This window comes from Nylanderia fulva, unplaced genomic scaffold (genome assembly GCF_048542155.1).
Source record: "Nylanderia fulva isolate GAGA-0341 unplaced genomic scaffold, ASM4854215v1 Scaffold12, whole genome shotgun sequence".
In the NCBI taxonomy this organism is placed as follows: domain Eukaryota; kingdom Metazoa; phylum Arthropoda; class Insecta; order Hymenoptera; family Formicidae; genus Nylanderia; species Nylanderia fulva.
Genome location: NW_028189409.1, coordinates 1,291,905 through 1,308,685, shown reverse-complemented (window position 1 = coordinate 1,308,685; position 16,781 = coordinate 1,291,905). Strand labels below are relative to the sequence as shown.

Genomic DNA, 16,781 nt, shown 5'->3' with positions numbered 1-16,781 from the left:
AAGATTATCTTCTTAACTTTGTTATAATGAATTTTTTTAAATATTCTCTACGACAATGTAATTAAAGACATTAATTTTTGAAGTTGATAACTTTTTTCATTTTTCATGAAACTTTTATTTTTTCTAACTTTCTGCAAAAAATATTTTGGACAAATGCAAAAATATACGTATCTCCTTATTCCAATTGTAAGTATATTTCACGTAAAAAAAAATTTTATTTAATTTAAAAATCAACTTGTTCGATTTGACGTAAAATCACTCTTACACATCATTATATATATACGATGTACAATATTAAAAATTGACAATATTAAAAATATTAAAAAAATGAATTATGCAGATTTGCTTTCAATTTTGTATACATGTTATTATTTTATTGCAAAAATCGATTTTTAACTGATAAAATTAATAAAAAATATATTTAAAAAATCTTTAGCTATATGTATAACAAATTAACTTAAAAAAAAATGTTTTTTAAAATAGTTATCAATGAAGACCGAATAAAGAGTAATTTAATTTGATTTATAGCTAAGAGATTGAAACATGGGCAAAGTTCCCTAAAATCTGTCAATGAATATAGCTATAAGATCACGTTACAGATATATAGTGTCGCTTCTGCGATATTTCACATCCGGAAAATCGAAACCTTTGCAGTGATTATTAAGTGACTGTTTGTTAATTTCATTAACGCGTAATTAATGAATGCCAATCGACAGTTAAATCTTCGCTCCTCCCAAAAACGTGTCCCACCAGTAACACAGATTTCTGGCATTTTTTTCCTCTCGCCTTGAATACATTTTTAGAATTGTGCATGGATGCTCGAAAAATTCGTCAAATTACAATTTCGTTTGCACTGTTACAAGCTTAAGACGATGTTTTTAAAAACGTTATCATTTTAAAATATATGAAAAAAGAATTAATTTAATCAAAACAAAATGCGAAAGACGATATCACAAACTTTTATTTCTATATTAAGAATCAGACCCCTTTCTTTATTTAATTGCCCAATTATTTATTTTGCTGTGCAAACTACCATCGGAAAATAAACACTCTTAATTATTATTAAAATTGCATAAAAACTTTTACATAAGCGAATTATGATATTTAAGTATTCTGGTCTCAATAATTATTTCTTTTTATTTCATATTTTACTAAAAGTTACGCAGATAATACGATAAATATTTTATGTTCATAAAAAATAATAAAATTATTGTTAAGAATAATTAATATTGAAACTCTATAAATACTACCTGTCAAAAATATCATATATACATACTAAATAAATCCATTTCTAACAATGCACAAATCTGTGTCATTAAATTTCATTATATTGTTTTTAATAAAAAATTATTTTTAATTTTTATTAATACTTTGATTAAATGTAAATTTTTAAATAAAATAATTATCTGAATATAAAATTATTTAATTTAATATATCTCAATCATTAAAATTTTTCTATGATACATTTTACATATAATTATTTTGTGAATTCCCGTTGTAATATTAAAAATATTCTAATACATTTTAGTATTTGATAAAATATATAATTATATTAGAATAGTAATAATAATAATGATAACAATAATAATATAATAATTATAAATACAATTAGAAATAATAATAAAATTAAATATAATATGTATATATATATATATATATATTATATATATATATATATATATAGAGAATTGTTGCTCGAATGCCACGTTATTATAAATTAAAATTAAATCTATATTTATAGAATAAATTATATATATATATATATATCACAAATTTAAGAAAAATTGAAAAAAAAATTAAAAAAGTTTTGAATTTGATCCTATTTAAATTTTCTGCATGCAATCGCGATTGTCTATATTTTTATTGTAAAATATCTGATTTAAATACAATATTGTATAACACTTTTGAATAAATATAATTAAACTGAATATATATTATGTAAAAAAATCTGTATAATTACTTAAATGCAGATCACTAAAAATTTTTTTTATTTTCGGGAAGGAATTATACTGCAATGATTTCTCTTTTTTCAATTAGCTATCATTAAAAACTAATATTAGGAAAAATAAAGCTAACCTAAGGAAAAGTAAAACTAACCCCAGGAATAATAATACTAAGATTAGGAAAATTAAAACTAAAAAAAAAATTAATTAAAATTATGTACGCAATAGAAATTCAGCGAATTAAAATTATTTGCATAAAAGGAATACGACAAATTAAAATTTTGTGCATAGTAAAAATTCAGCAAATTAAAACTATGCACATAATAATAATTTGGTAAATTAACATTATATACATAATAAAAATTTAATAACATAAACATAAAATTATGTGCGTAATAGAAACTCGGCAAATTAAAATAATATTAAGTTTAACCACAAACTGTAAAGTTGTAAAACGATATGGTTGTGATTGAAGTCGCGAAGCAAACGTCGAGACAACACGAACCAGCATCGCGAAAAAGTGGCTTCGATACTTTGATTAAAATTAAATTTACTCTATTAACATGTCTTTTTTTAAAGAAAGAATACAACAAAAAAGATCATATAGCGCTGCATATTTTACACTGCCAATTTCTACAACAAATATGTAACGGGTTGATTGATGGAAAAATATCAGACCGTTGTCCAATTAATTTTAGTGCATTTTTAATTTAATAAACAAAATATACACGTATACGTTCGAGAATTATACGTATATTTCGTGTTTCGTTTACTTCTATCATTTGATTTGTTTCATTTCACTATTCGTGCACGTTTACAATATAAGTTTATGATTGGCATAGATTGTCTTATTAATAACGCAAACCTATAATTGAGTTATTGCGAATATCTACTATGCAGAGATAGGCTTTGTATTTTACAATCACACAGTTTTATAGACCCAAAACAAATATAATGTGTTTTTCTTAATGTCGAACAGACAGTCACATACGAGTGCAATGCACATCCACTCACTCGATTTTATATTTTCAGATCCATCGATATTATGCAAAATGTATATCCACTTACACATTAAAATTCCCATACAGCACACAAGTTTGCAGCAATATTGCAATGTTATTGCAATATTGCAACAACAACATTGCAATGTTGTTGCAATATTGCTGCAAACTTGTGTGCTGTATGGGTTTGTACGGTTCTATATAAATATATAATAAATGTAATTGATGAAATAACTGAAATTGAAACACTTGTACAAAAAGAATATACACGATATGGAATCAAGTTTATTGCAAATATTTGTTACAAGTTAGATACATATAGCACACATGGACAATTATTTCAATATTCTTATACCCGATTTGTTTTCTAATAATCTTCAGAAAAATTTATTAAACCGAATGATTATGTAAAATATAAAATTATTCAATACATTATCTTTACTATAAATAATTAACAAACAAATACATATTAAGCGACGCGTTGAAAACGAAAACAAAAATATTATATTTGCTTAAATAAAATATCTTTGTCACTACAATACTTTTAAAATACTAATTTTACAGAATCAATGATAAATTTATGTTTTCTAATGAGCAATATATTATAACTAAAGCAAAAGTACTATAAATATCAATAATTTAAAACCGCTGCCTGATAAGAGGTTAATTAACAAAAAATATGTTCGCAAAACATTCATCATTATAATTTCGAACTATTTCGCTTTATATTACATTAAAAAAGCAGTGTGAATAATTATTCATTAGATAACATTGAATCACTTTTTTCTCCACTATACATTCAAATAACTTATCGACTTCGATGCTATAAATCGAATCAATTTTTTTACTATCAGCACAGAGTGCAATATCTTCAAAAATATTAGCAAAATATTTGATAATTTTCACACAATCATAACAATAGCAATTACTGAATTAATCAATACCAATATAAATTCTTGTTCATATAAGTATGTAAAATGTTTAATGTGTAAGACAACTATTATTCAAGTACAAATAATAAATAATTTTTAGAAAATATTCTTAAAAAGTATTTTAAAAAAATATGGAAAATAAAAATTTTACTCTGTCGATGCTTGATATGTAGATAATTAGAAAATTATGAATTCGCAACACAATCGATTCATTTATAAGTTTGTGTTATATCGCTTTATGTAAAATCGAAAAAGAAGTATAATAATTACGTATATAATCAGCCCAATTATCTTCTTCAGTAGAGTCCACTGACCTATCAGAACTTTATTGGAACCAAAATTCTAAACGTTAATTCTCAAAGATCTACGAGTTGGCTGCTGATTGCTGCTAAACGTTGGAATATTTGCAGTGTTAATATCACGATAAAAAAAATTGTATAATTTTTGTAATATTAATACAAAAGAATAACACAGAACAAATTTGGTCAAACGTATATTTCAATATATTGTATTAACTAACTAAGATAAATTGACGTAAATATAAATATATATAATAAACACATTTTTAATATTTTAATTTTATTTTCTTATTTATTATAAACAATTCTGTTCATCGTACACAAATGTACGTATAAATGATAAAAAACGATATAATAGATTTATCGAAAATTTTTCTTACCCTTTTGGCATAAATTTTTGAGGTACAGTGACATCATGAATTCTGTGTAAATGTACCATTAAACTGAAAATATCCGTTTTCTCAAATTGTTCGCAAGTCTCACATTTCTCAACTCTATCAAGTTGCTGATTTACCCAGATTTGGAGTTTAATAGCTTTATCTTCGTTAAGCTTATGTATTTTTGTCAGGTGATTTTGCGTCTCCATACTTGGATTCAAGAATAATGGGCTATAAATTTGAGAATAATAATTACATTTTAATCCATTGTTTTCTTGGAGGGTTCATATATATCAGGATGTGAGATTGACACATACCTAACGGTGAAACGGGGTGAAATGGTATTACATTGCTTATTACAGATATTGCATATTTCATTTGTCGTATCACTTCTCAAATAATACCACATCCATGCACAATCCTTAAAGCTGTATAAAATATAAAATACAAATTGTATGGAATAATTAATATTGTAATGTTTGCTTGTTAAAGGAGTAATGTGTACAATATAATATATAAATATTATTCACATACAACCATTTTTGACCAATTATTTAATTTTATATACTTATTCACAATTTATACTAAGCTAAATACTTTATTAAATAAATTGTTACAAATTACCGACTACAAGAAATAACACACAGCAAATCTGGTCGAACGTATATAGTATAATGTAATATATTAACTAACTAAAATAAGATGACGTAAATATAAACATGTGTAATAAACACATTTTTAAAGTTTGAATTTTATTTTCTTATTTATTATAAACAATTCTGTTTATCGTACGCAAATGTACGTATAAATGATAAAAAATAATATAATGAAATTATCGGAAATTCTTCTTACTCTATTGGTATAAATTCTGAAGGTGCAATGATATTATGATTTGTGTATAAATGTCCCATTAAATTGAAAATATCGAATTTCTCAAATTGTTCGCAAGTCTCACATTTCTTAACTATATCAAGTTGCTGATTTACCCAGATTTGGAGTATATTAGCTATATTTTCGTTAAGCTCATGTATTTTTGTCAGGTGATTTTGCGTCTCCAAACTTGGATTCAAGAATAATGGGCTATAAATTTGAGAAAAATAATTACATTTTAATCCATTGTTTTCTTGGAGGGTTCATATATATCAGGATGTGAGATTGACACATACCTAACGGTGAAACGGGGTGAAATGGTATTACATTGCTTATTACAGATATTGCATATTTCATTTGTCGTATCACTTCTCAAATAATACCACATCCATGCACAATCCTTAAAGCTGTATAAAATATAAAATACAAATTGTATGGAATAATTAATATTGTAATGTTTGCTTGTTAAAGGAGTAATGTGTACAATATAATATATAAATATTATTCACATACGACCATTTTTACCAATTATTTAATTTTATATACTTATTCACAATTTATACTAAGCTAAATACTTTATTAAATAAATTGTTACAAATTACCGACTACAAGAAATAACACACAGCAAATCTGATCGAACGTATATAGTATAATGTAATATATTAACTAACTAAAATAAGATGACGTAAATATAAACATGTGTAATAAACACATTTTTAAAGTTTGAATTTTATTTTCTTATTTATTATAAACAATTCTGTTTATCGTACGCAAATGTACGTATAAATGATAAAAAACGATATAATGAAATTATCGGAAATTCTTCTTACTCTGTTGGTATAAATTCTGAAGGTGCAATGATATTATGATTTGTGTATAAATGTCCCATTAAATTGAAAATATCGAATTTCTCAAATTGTTCGCAAGTCTCACATTTCTTAACTATATCAAGTTGCTGATTTACCCAGATTTGGAGTATATTAGCTATATTTTCGTTAAGCTCATGTATTTTTGTCAGGTGATTTTGCGTCTCCAAACTTGGATTCAAGAATAATGGGCTATAAATTTGAGAAAATAATTACATTTTAATCCATTGTTTTCTTGGAGGGTTCATATATATCAGGATGTGAGATTGACACATACCTAACGGTGAAACGGGGTGAAATGGTATTACATTGCTTATTACAGATATTGCATATTTCATTTGTCGTATCACTTCTCAAATAATACCACATCCATGCACAATCCTTAAAGCTGTATAAAATATAAAATACAAATTGTATGGAATAATTAATATTGTAATGTTTGCTTGTTAAAGGAGTAATGTGTACAATATAATATATAAATATTATTCACATACGACCATTTTTACCAATTATTTAATTTTATATACTTATTCACAATTTATACTAAGCTAAATACTTTATTAAATAAATTGTTACAAATTACCGACTACAAGAAATAACACACAGCAAATCTGGTCGAACGTATATAGTATAATGTAATATATTAACTAACTAAAATAAGATGACGTAAATATAAACATGTGTAATAAACACATTTTTAAAGTTTGAATTTTATTTTCTTATTTATTATAAACAATTCTGTTTATCGTACGCAAATGTACGTATAAATGATAAAAAATAATATAATGAAATTATCGGAAATTCTTCTTACTCTATTGGTATAAATTCTGAAGGTGCAATGATATTATGAATTGTGTATAAATGTCCCATTAAATTGAAAATATCGAATTTCTCAAATTGTTTGCAAGTCTCACATTTCTCAACTCTATCAAGTTGCTGATTTACCCAGATTTGGAGTTTAATAGCTATATCTTCGTTAAGCTCATGTATTTTTGTCAGGTGATTTTGCATCTCCAAACTTGGATTCAAGAATAATGGGCTATAAATTTGAGAATAATAATTACATTTTAATCCATTGTTTTCTTGGAGGGTTCATATATATCAGGATGTGAGATTGACACATACCTAACGGTGAAACGGGGTGAAATGGTATTACATTGCTTATTACAGATATTGCATATTTCATTTGTCGTATCACTTCTCAAATAATACCACATCCATGCACAATCCTTAAAGCTGTATAAAATATAAAATACAAATTGTATGGAATAATTAATATTGTAATGTTTGCTTGTTAAAGGAGTAATGTGTACAATATAATATATAAATATTATTCACATACGACCATTTTTACCAATTATTTAATTTTATATACTTATTCACAATTTATACTAAGCTAAATACTTTATTAAATAAATTGTTACAAATTACCGACTACAAGAAATAACACACAGCAAATCTGGTCGAACGTATATAGTATAATGTAATATATTAACTAACTAAAATAAGATGACGTAAATATAAACATGTGTAATAAACACATTTTTAAAGTTTGAATTTTATTTTCTTATTTATTATAAACAATTCTGTTTATCGTACGCAAATGTACGTATAAATGATAAAAAACGATATAATGAAATTATCGGAAATTCTTCTTACTCTGTTGGTATAAATTTTGAAGGTACAATGACACCATGAATCGTGTATAAATGTCCCATTAAATTGAAAATATCCAATTTTTCGCAAGTCTCACATTTCTTAATTTTATCTAGTTGCTGATTTACCCAGATTTTGATTTCATTAGTTATATCTTCGTTAAGCTCATGTAGATTTCTAAGGTGTTTTTGTGTATGCATACCCGGAATCATGGATGGCATATAAATTCTAGGACAAAAATTACATTTTACTCCGTTGGTTTTAGTAAGAGTACAAGTACGATACTTTTCTAAACATATATATGACTTAGAATGTGAATATGAAAAATGGCCACTTATGCTGCAATGGTGTGCATCGATATATGTATCATGACAAATATTACATATTTCTTTCTCCGTATTACTTCTTAAATAATACCACATCCACATACAATCCTTTAAGCTGTATAAAATAGAAAATACAAATTGTATGGAATAATTAATATTGTAATGTTTGCTTGTTGAAAGAGTAATGTGTACAGTATAATATATAAATATTATTCACATACGACCATTTTTGACCAATTATTTAATTTTATATACTTATTCACAATTTATACTAAGCTAAATACTTTATTAAATAAATGGTTACAAGTTACCGACTACAAGAAACACACAGCAAATCTGGTCGAATGTATATATTTCAATGTAATATATTAACTAATTAAGATAAATTGACGTAAATATAAACATATGTAATAAACACATTTTTAAAGTTTGAATTTTATTTTCTTATTTATTATAAACAATTTTGTTCATTGTACACAAATGTACGCGTATAAATGATAAAAAACAATATAATAAAATTATTGGAAATTCTTCTTACTCTGTTGGTATAAATTCTGGAGGTACAGTGACATCATGCATTCTGTGTAAATGTACCATTAAACTGAAACTATCGAATTTCTCAAATTGTTTGCAAGTCTCACATTTCTTAATTATACCTAGTTGCTGATTTACCCAGATTTTGAGTTTATTAGCTATATCATCGTTAAGCTTATGTATTTTTGTCAAATGATTTTGCGTCTTCAAACTTGGATTCAAGAATAGCCTATAAATTTGAGAATAATAATTACATTTTAATCCATTGTTTTCTTGGAGGGTTCATATATATCAGGATGTGAGATTGACACATGCCTAATCATGTTGAAACGGTGTGAAATGGTATTATATTGCTTATTACAGATATTGCATATTTCATTTGTCGTATCACTTCTTAAATAATACCACATCCATGTACAATCCTTTAAGCTGTATAAAATAAAAAATACAAATTGTATGGAATAATAAATATTGTAGTATTTGCTTGTAGAAAGAGTAATGTGTACAATATATAATATATAAATATTATTCACATACGACCATTTTTGACCGATTATTTAATTTTATATACTTATTCACAATTTATACTAAACTAAATACTTAATTAAATAAATTGTTACAAATTACCAATTACAATAAATAATTACCACAAAGAAATCTGGTCGAACGTATATTTCAATATAAAATATTAACTAAGATAAATTGACGCAATTATAAATATATGTAATAAACACATTCTTAAAGTTTGAATTTTATCTTCTTATTTATTAGAAACAATTCTGTTTATTGTACATAAATGATGAAAAACAATATAATAAATTTATCAGAAATTCTTCTTACCCTGTTGGTATAAATTTTGGAGGTACAGTGACATCATGAATTCTGTATAAATGTACTATTACATTGAAAATATTTAATTTCTCAAATTTTTCGCAAGCCTCGCATTTCTGAATTGAATGAAGTTGGTCGTTTACCCAGTTTTTAAGTTCATTAGCTATATCATTGTTAAGTTTATGTTTTTGTGTCATGTGATTTTGCATCTCCACACTTGGATTCAAGGATGGCATATAAATTTGAGAACAATGATTACATTTTACTCCGCCGTTCCCTAATATAGAAAAAGGTCTCTTTTCCGATTTATTAGGAATATCAGAATGATCTTCATTGATATGTTGTTCCAAACATTGAATATGACACAAATCATATTTCTCATCACAAATATTACATATTTCATTCTCCGTATCTTTTCTCACATAATACCACATCCATTCATATTCCATTGAACTATATAAAATAATAAACACAAATTGCTAGAATAAATTAATATTGTAATGTTTGTTTGTTGAATAATGTGTACAATGTACAATTACTGATAACAAATCAAAACTAATATTATTAATAAGATCTTATTATCTATTTAAACTTTATCTCTTTCATTTAATTTTAACTTTCAATATTCTTATAAACATGAAAATTATCTAAATACGATTATCTATATCTTTATTAATTAATTGTACATTTGTTCATACCTATAAAGATTCTCATAAATTATCGATTATAAAAGTCTTAATATAATAGCACGCAAATTTAGATTATAAAAAAGTGACAATAAGCACAAATAGAAAGATATAGCCAATATCTTCAAGGATATTAATTGTATAACTCATGCTAATTAAACTTTGTTTTCTTGTTTTGATCAATAATATTATGTCGAAATATGTGACTTTTTTTCGCACTTTGTATATATATTTATACTTTATAATACTAAATTATATACTAAATTATTATGTATATTATTATGTATATAATATTAGCGAGGTTTAAGTTAACTAAAATATTATAATATATTTGTAATAAAGACGTCCTAAATATTTGAAATCATGATTCTATTCATCGTTGTACATGATTTTACTAAGTGACCACTATGTATCTTTTCTAGATTTTCAATTATATTCTTTTCTATTGTCGATTAATTTGATAAAAATTATCACAACCATATTGCCTTATTATTTTTCTATGTGATATATAGGCCAATTTTACCATCTCCGATTATTTTAATCGACCGATTCAATTGAAGAATTTCCAACTGCAAAGCACAGACATCCTATTTTAAATGTAGACAAAGTTGATGAGTTTTAAGTTTGCAAATTTTAATTTAATCAGCGGATTAAAATGCACGACGGAGATGATATAATTGGCCCATAATCTTTATAAACTGGTATTACCTTTCTTGGACATTCGACATATCTGCGATGTTGACTGCTCTGTAGATCGTGCACTACTGTAAGTTATAAAGGAAAAATTATTGAAACAAAAAATATATGTGTGAAGAAATGTTGATAATAGAAAAAGAAGAGGTCACAAGAAGATGTATAATTCGTTCTAGAAATGTAAATATTGATATACAAATATTAAAACTGTCTAATGTGTTTCTCAATTATTTTGACGATTATATATAGCAACAATCCCGTACCGATAATTCCACAGTTTAGGATATGATTATTCCATATTAGAATATTTATATATTTCGAATATATTAATATTATAAAGTATATTTTTTGAATTGATATGCAAATGTTTATTTGAAACATTACTAATTATTTCTTGTTATAAATATATATTTTATTTATTTATTAGTTTGTCACTTAGTTATTTTGTTATTATAAAAGTTATATTTATTAATTGTAAAAGCAAGACTTCGAAAATATATTTTATCATATAATGTTATTCTTTTATCTTTTTTCCAATTCAGATATTTATATGTGAAGAGCTAGAGATCGAGATCGAGATTTGAGTCTGCATTTTTGATAATCTAAAGTTAATATATATATGTAAGCATCCAAATAAATGCGAGCGGAAAAATACATGATCTAAAAGCTAAAGAAATAAAAAAAAAACAGATTGTGAAAGTTTATTTGTAAAAAATATACATTTATGAGAAAAAAATTATTTATAATGATAAAAAAAAATTAAAAAATTTGAAAACAAATTTAAAAAAGTTCATAATTTAAAAAATAAATTTCATAGAGATCATAAAGAAATAAAGAAAGATAAAAACGAGAAACTATTACTATTAATACTATAACTATTAGTATAAAACTATTATTATATAAGTCTACGGTTTTTATTCGTAAAAAAGGAAGAGAACTGAATTTTAGACATTGGAAGAATAAGAGGGAATTGATCGAAGAGAGGAACAAATAAAAAGTAATGCATTTGCACTTACGTCCAGTTTTTATTCAAGATGATGTGCGTTAACTTTTTAATCAAATAATTTATTTAATAGCATATGTAATAGAATGACTTTAAAACTACATATATATATATATTTTTTTTTTTATATATAACAAATGTGTAAATTCCGTAAAATATACGCTACAATTATTTGGAATTCACAAACATTTCGTCAGCTAATAAGATATGAATTAGAAGAAATATAAATTAACTTTTTCGATAAGTTTTCTAATTATAATAAAATAGTTATATACAAATTGAAAGTATATATACAGAAAGGAGAATGCCCAAATCTAGCTATCGTGTCCATCAATAATATGAGTATTCTTTGTTAGATAGATCTCTAATGGAACAAAAGTTGCGATGGTCATAACTCAATTGGTGCATGCAAGAGTTGCAAAGTAAATACAAAAATGTTACTACAAAAGTGGATTATTTGCAACAAAAACCACTTTTTGTGATATATATTTTATAAGCATATTTAACGTAAACAAATGTTTATTCGATTTAAAAAACTTTATCGATATGACGTAAAATCATCCATGTATATCATTATATATAATAGTCATGTATATACACAATGTACAATATTAAAAATTGAGAATATTAAAAATATTAAAAAAATACATTATGCAGATTTGTTTTCAATTTCGTACACATGTTATAATTTCATCGCAAAAATCGGTTTCAAACTATGATAAAAAATTAATAAAAAATTTATTTAAAAAGTCTTCAGTTATAGTTAACTTAAAAAAACATTTTTTAAATTAGTTATCGCAATGAAGACCAAATAAACAATAATTTAATTTGATTTATAGCAAAGAGATTGAAACATGGGCAAGGTTCCCTAAAATCTGTCAATGGATATAGCTATGAGATCACGTTACCAATATATAGTGTCGCTTCTGCGATATTTCACGTCCGGAAAATCAAAACCTTTGCAGTGATTATTAAATGAAACTGGATCTTAATTTCACGCTTAATTAACGAATGGCAATCGACAGTTAAATCTTCGCTTCTCCTAAAAACGTGTCCCTCTCGTAATACAAATTTCTGGCATTTTTTTCTCTCGCTTGGAATATATTTTTGGAATCGTGTTTGGATGCACGAAAAATTCTTCATATTATATTTTTGTTTTGCACTGTTATAAGTTTAAGCCGATGTTTTTAAAACGTTATCATCTTAAAATATATGAAAAAGGATTTAGTTTAATCAAAACAAGAGGAGAGACGATGTCACAAATTTTTATTACTTTATTAAGACAGAATCAGACCCTTTTCTTGTTTTAATTGCTAAATTATTTATTTTGCTGTGCAAACTATCATCAAAAAATAAACACTCTTAATTATTATTAAATTTGCATAAAAACTTTTACATAAGCGAATTATGATATTTAAGTATTCTAGTCTCAATAATTATTTCCTTATTTCATATTTTACTAAAAGTATAATGGAAAATAATAAATATACGTATATTTTAAAACTCTATATAATGCCTATGTTAACAGCAAAAAATATGTTCTATCTGAATTAATATAATCGACCTCTAATCAAAATTCTATTATTCTTATATGTTATCCAAAAACTATATAGAAATAAATAATGTTTCAATTAAAAAAATGTTAAAAATTTAAATTATTATCAAACTTCAGACATGGTTAATAATATTTAGAATACATTTTAAAATATACATGATATTGTTTTTCAGTTTGCCTGTTAATTTCTATAAACAATTAACTTGTTACATTTGGTCCATACATCACCTGTAACTTGATCCACTTCTATAATTCTCTTCAAATGTTCTATCAATTGTTAGAATACATTTGTGTAGCATTATAATAAACACATTGTAATAGCATGTGTAATAGTATAATAAATATTATATTATAATGACGAAATATTCACATTATTGCTAATTGCAAAATATCAGTTAACAAATATATCTTTTCTCTCTCTCTCTCTCTCTCTCTCTCTTTCTCTCTCTCTCTCTCTCTCTTTCGCGATCCACTATTGATGTATATAATATTTAAACATTATAATAGAATTCGCTCAGTGCAAAAAAATTGCCGATAAATTTTAGCATTATTGTACAACAAAGAGTGTACAAAAAAGAATGAAAAGTGTTGAATATTTTAATTACAATGCAGCAATTTATATACCGAGAATAGTGATATCGATTAAACGTGACTTATTTGTGACCCGACTTGAGAAGCAGAATTACTTTACATTTGTTGCGTGGAGTTACCGTTCCAAGTATTATTCTCATCATTATCATCCCCACCTGAATGTAGTCTGTGTATATTCCCTTGTGCTCTGATAGTTGTCCCTCCTTGATTACCCAAGTATCTTCTAAATAAACTGTATCACGAGCAAAACATTTATTTCATTATCAAAAATTTCAGATTCGGTGCCAACCTTATTACATCACAAGTGCAGGTATAAGTATGTACAATTATAACTGTGCATGGAATTATTTAATGCAGTTATGAAGAAAAACCTACCCCGAAGACTGAACTACATTTCGCCGATTCGGTGAAATGGCTCTGTCGGGGTTATTCGTCGCTTCTGTGGCATCGTCAGCGGAATTACCACGTTGTTGATTCGCGTCTCCATTAGTGCCCAAAAAGTAGCCTACCACATAATTGTAAATACGAATAACGGGAGTAAAGAAGGACCATATAAAGCGCGAGAAGAATCCAACGTCTTGCGTCGAAGTGACCGCTGTTGTGACATTAGACTGGAAATATCAGAAAAAAAATATGAATTATGAAATATAAAAGAAATGAAAAATATATCTTGAGTAGAGATAAGAGAATCTATATTTACATTTTTCAAAGGAAGAATTAAAATGACGGCAGATGGGACCAATTCAAGTTCCAGAAGAGTCTTATTGTTTTCCTCGTTAGTTAATTCTCTTCTTGGGAATGACATTGACATGGCAAATTGTCGGAAGGGCAACTCGATGTTTTCTACAACATAGTTGCGCAAGGCACCCAGAGTACTAGATGGTTCAAACTGTCCTGTATGAGAATAGCCAGATGGTAACCTGAATTGAATTCTGGTCACAGTCACATTGGATGTTGGAATATATTTAGGTTGCTCTTGGCTTTGCTGCTGTTGCATCTGTTGCTGTTAAATAAAATTGAAAAAATGTAAGTTAAATTTAAACAGGAATAACAAATAAATATTATAATATAAAATATTATATATATATATATATATATAAGTAATATAAGTGAAAATTAATGATAAAATAAATTAAAATAATATTAACCTGCAGTGCAAGCTCCTTTTGTTTCCGTTCTAGCTTATCTTGAGCAATTTGTTGTCTGATTTTTTCGCGAGCTGCGTTCTCTTCAGCCTTTGCTCGCTTCCTTTCCTCAACAGCTTGCTTTATTTTCAGCTCTTGCTACAACTGTCGCATTTTTTGTACATCGCGTCCCATTTTGCGCCGTTCAATTTCGCGCTCTCGATCCTTTTTCTGTTCTTCCTCTAATCGTTGTTTTCGTTGCAGTTCAATCAACTGTCGTGCTCGTTCCAGCTTTTCCTAAAAATATGCAACAAATATAATTTATATCACACAAATTCAAGATTATTATGAATATATTTTTGATAGTCTATATACTTCGGCTGTCAGTTCCTGATTCTGACTTGCTTGTTTAGTTTCAACATTTTTCTTTGATGCCTCATTATTGTCTTGGTTCTCTGTATTTACAGTTTCACTTTCTATAACATCTTTGTTATCATAAATGTTATCCACAGATTCTGTTACAGTTGAAGCTAAATCTATGTTTGGATTAGAGTTATTACTTATGTCACTTATATCAGATGCAACAGAACCTCCAGTAGCGTTAGTGCTACTGACACTAGCAGCTCTCTCTTCTGCATCAATAAAGTTTGACGAAGCTTGTTTACTATCCTTTCCTGCCTTTATCAATATGCTATCGATTTTTGATGCTAGCTCGACAGCAGTTATGTTATCACCAACAATTTCCAGTGGTATACCATTTTCTCCAATGAAAAATAAGGACGGTACTGGCACAAATCGATCTGATTATTAAATTTAAGGAAAAAATTTGAAAACATGACAAAATTTCTCGATCTTAAAACAAAAAAACACATTATATAAAAGGATACAAATCTGTGCAAAGAAGCTGTAATCCTCAGATCCGCTCTCCAATCTTATAGCCACAAAATAATCTTCTTCTAAGCGAGAGGACACTTCTACAGCATCAATTGTTTGAGCAAGCTGTGCTGATTTGTCATCTTTACCTGAACAACCAAAAGTTAATATAAAGACATTTGAATTTATACAAATATCAAGTGTATCAATGCATCCATATTTTGTATTTTGTTCGCATATGCGAATATATGATCAGTTGCATCGGATTAAACAAAAATAATGATTTTTGCAATTGACTTAACCTGAAGCTGCAATTATACGCACCTTCAATAAATACAACAAAAACTGCCTTCCTTGACTTTGATGTCATAACCGCCTCCGTGACATTTCCCGTAAACCACTTCATTGTTATGAGAATATTTATTTATTTCGTTTTACTTTTATATGCTTTTTAATAATATGTATATCACGATGACGTAATAAATCGCAGAAGGAATACACTGAAAATTTTATGACGATGAATTTGACGTTTCACATTCTCGGAGTAAGGTTCAGGTTCAGATAGGTATATACATACGTTGCACGATGAATCGCAGTTCATCACTATCCGATGACTAATGA

The 16,781-nt window shown here is 26.2% G+C and overlaps 2 protein-coding genes across 5 annotated transcripts; both read right to left on the bottom strand.

The window, feature by feature from the left end:
• Positions 1-3,626: 3,626 nt before the first annotated feature.
• On the bottom strand, positions 3,627-11,075 carry LOC114936677 (uncharacterized). 4 transcript variants are annotated; one of them, XM_085490217.1, is made up of 15 exons: positions 11,030-11,075; positions 9,645-10,088; positions 9,120-9,233; positions 8,809-9,033; positions 8,251-8,385; positions 7,948-8,172; positions 7,414-7,524; positions 7,100-7,327; positions 6,566-6,676; positions 6,253-6,480; positions 5,719-5,829; positions 5,405-5,632; positions 4,870-4,980; positions 4,556-4,783; positions 3,627-4,264 (listed from the first exon to the last, which is right to left on the bottom strand). In XM_085490217.1, the coding sequence occupies exons 1-15, from the start codon at positions 11,047-11,049 to the stop codon at positions 4,219-4,221; spliced, it is 2,565 nt and encodes an 854-aa protein (XP_085346343.1). In that variant the 5' UTR covers positions 11,050-11,075; the 3' UTR covers positions 3,627-4,218. The 4 variants fall into 4 exon arrangements, with proteins under 4 accessions (XP_085346343.1, XP_085346341.1, XP_085346342.1 ...); XM_085490215.1 differs by having other exon boundaries at positions 7,948-8,385; XM_085490216.1 differs by having other exon boundaries at positions 3,627-4,261; positions 7,948-8,385.
• A 2,640-nt stretch (positions 11,076-13,715) lies between these two features.
• LOC114936706 (UBX domain-containing protein 4) lies at positions 13,716-16,731 on the bottom strand. The gene is given in 7 exon segments (XM_029309987.2): positions 13,716-14,395; positions 14,539-14,774; positions 14,864-15,166; positions 15,312-15,584; positions 15,663-16,087; positions 16,175-16,309; positions 16,485-16,731. Coding segments are annotated over 7 exon segments (1,590 nt in total). The 5' UTR covers positions 16,567-16,731; the 3' UTR covers positions 13,716-14,259.
• Positions 16,732-16,781: the final 50 nt, after the last annotated feature.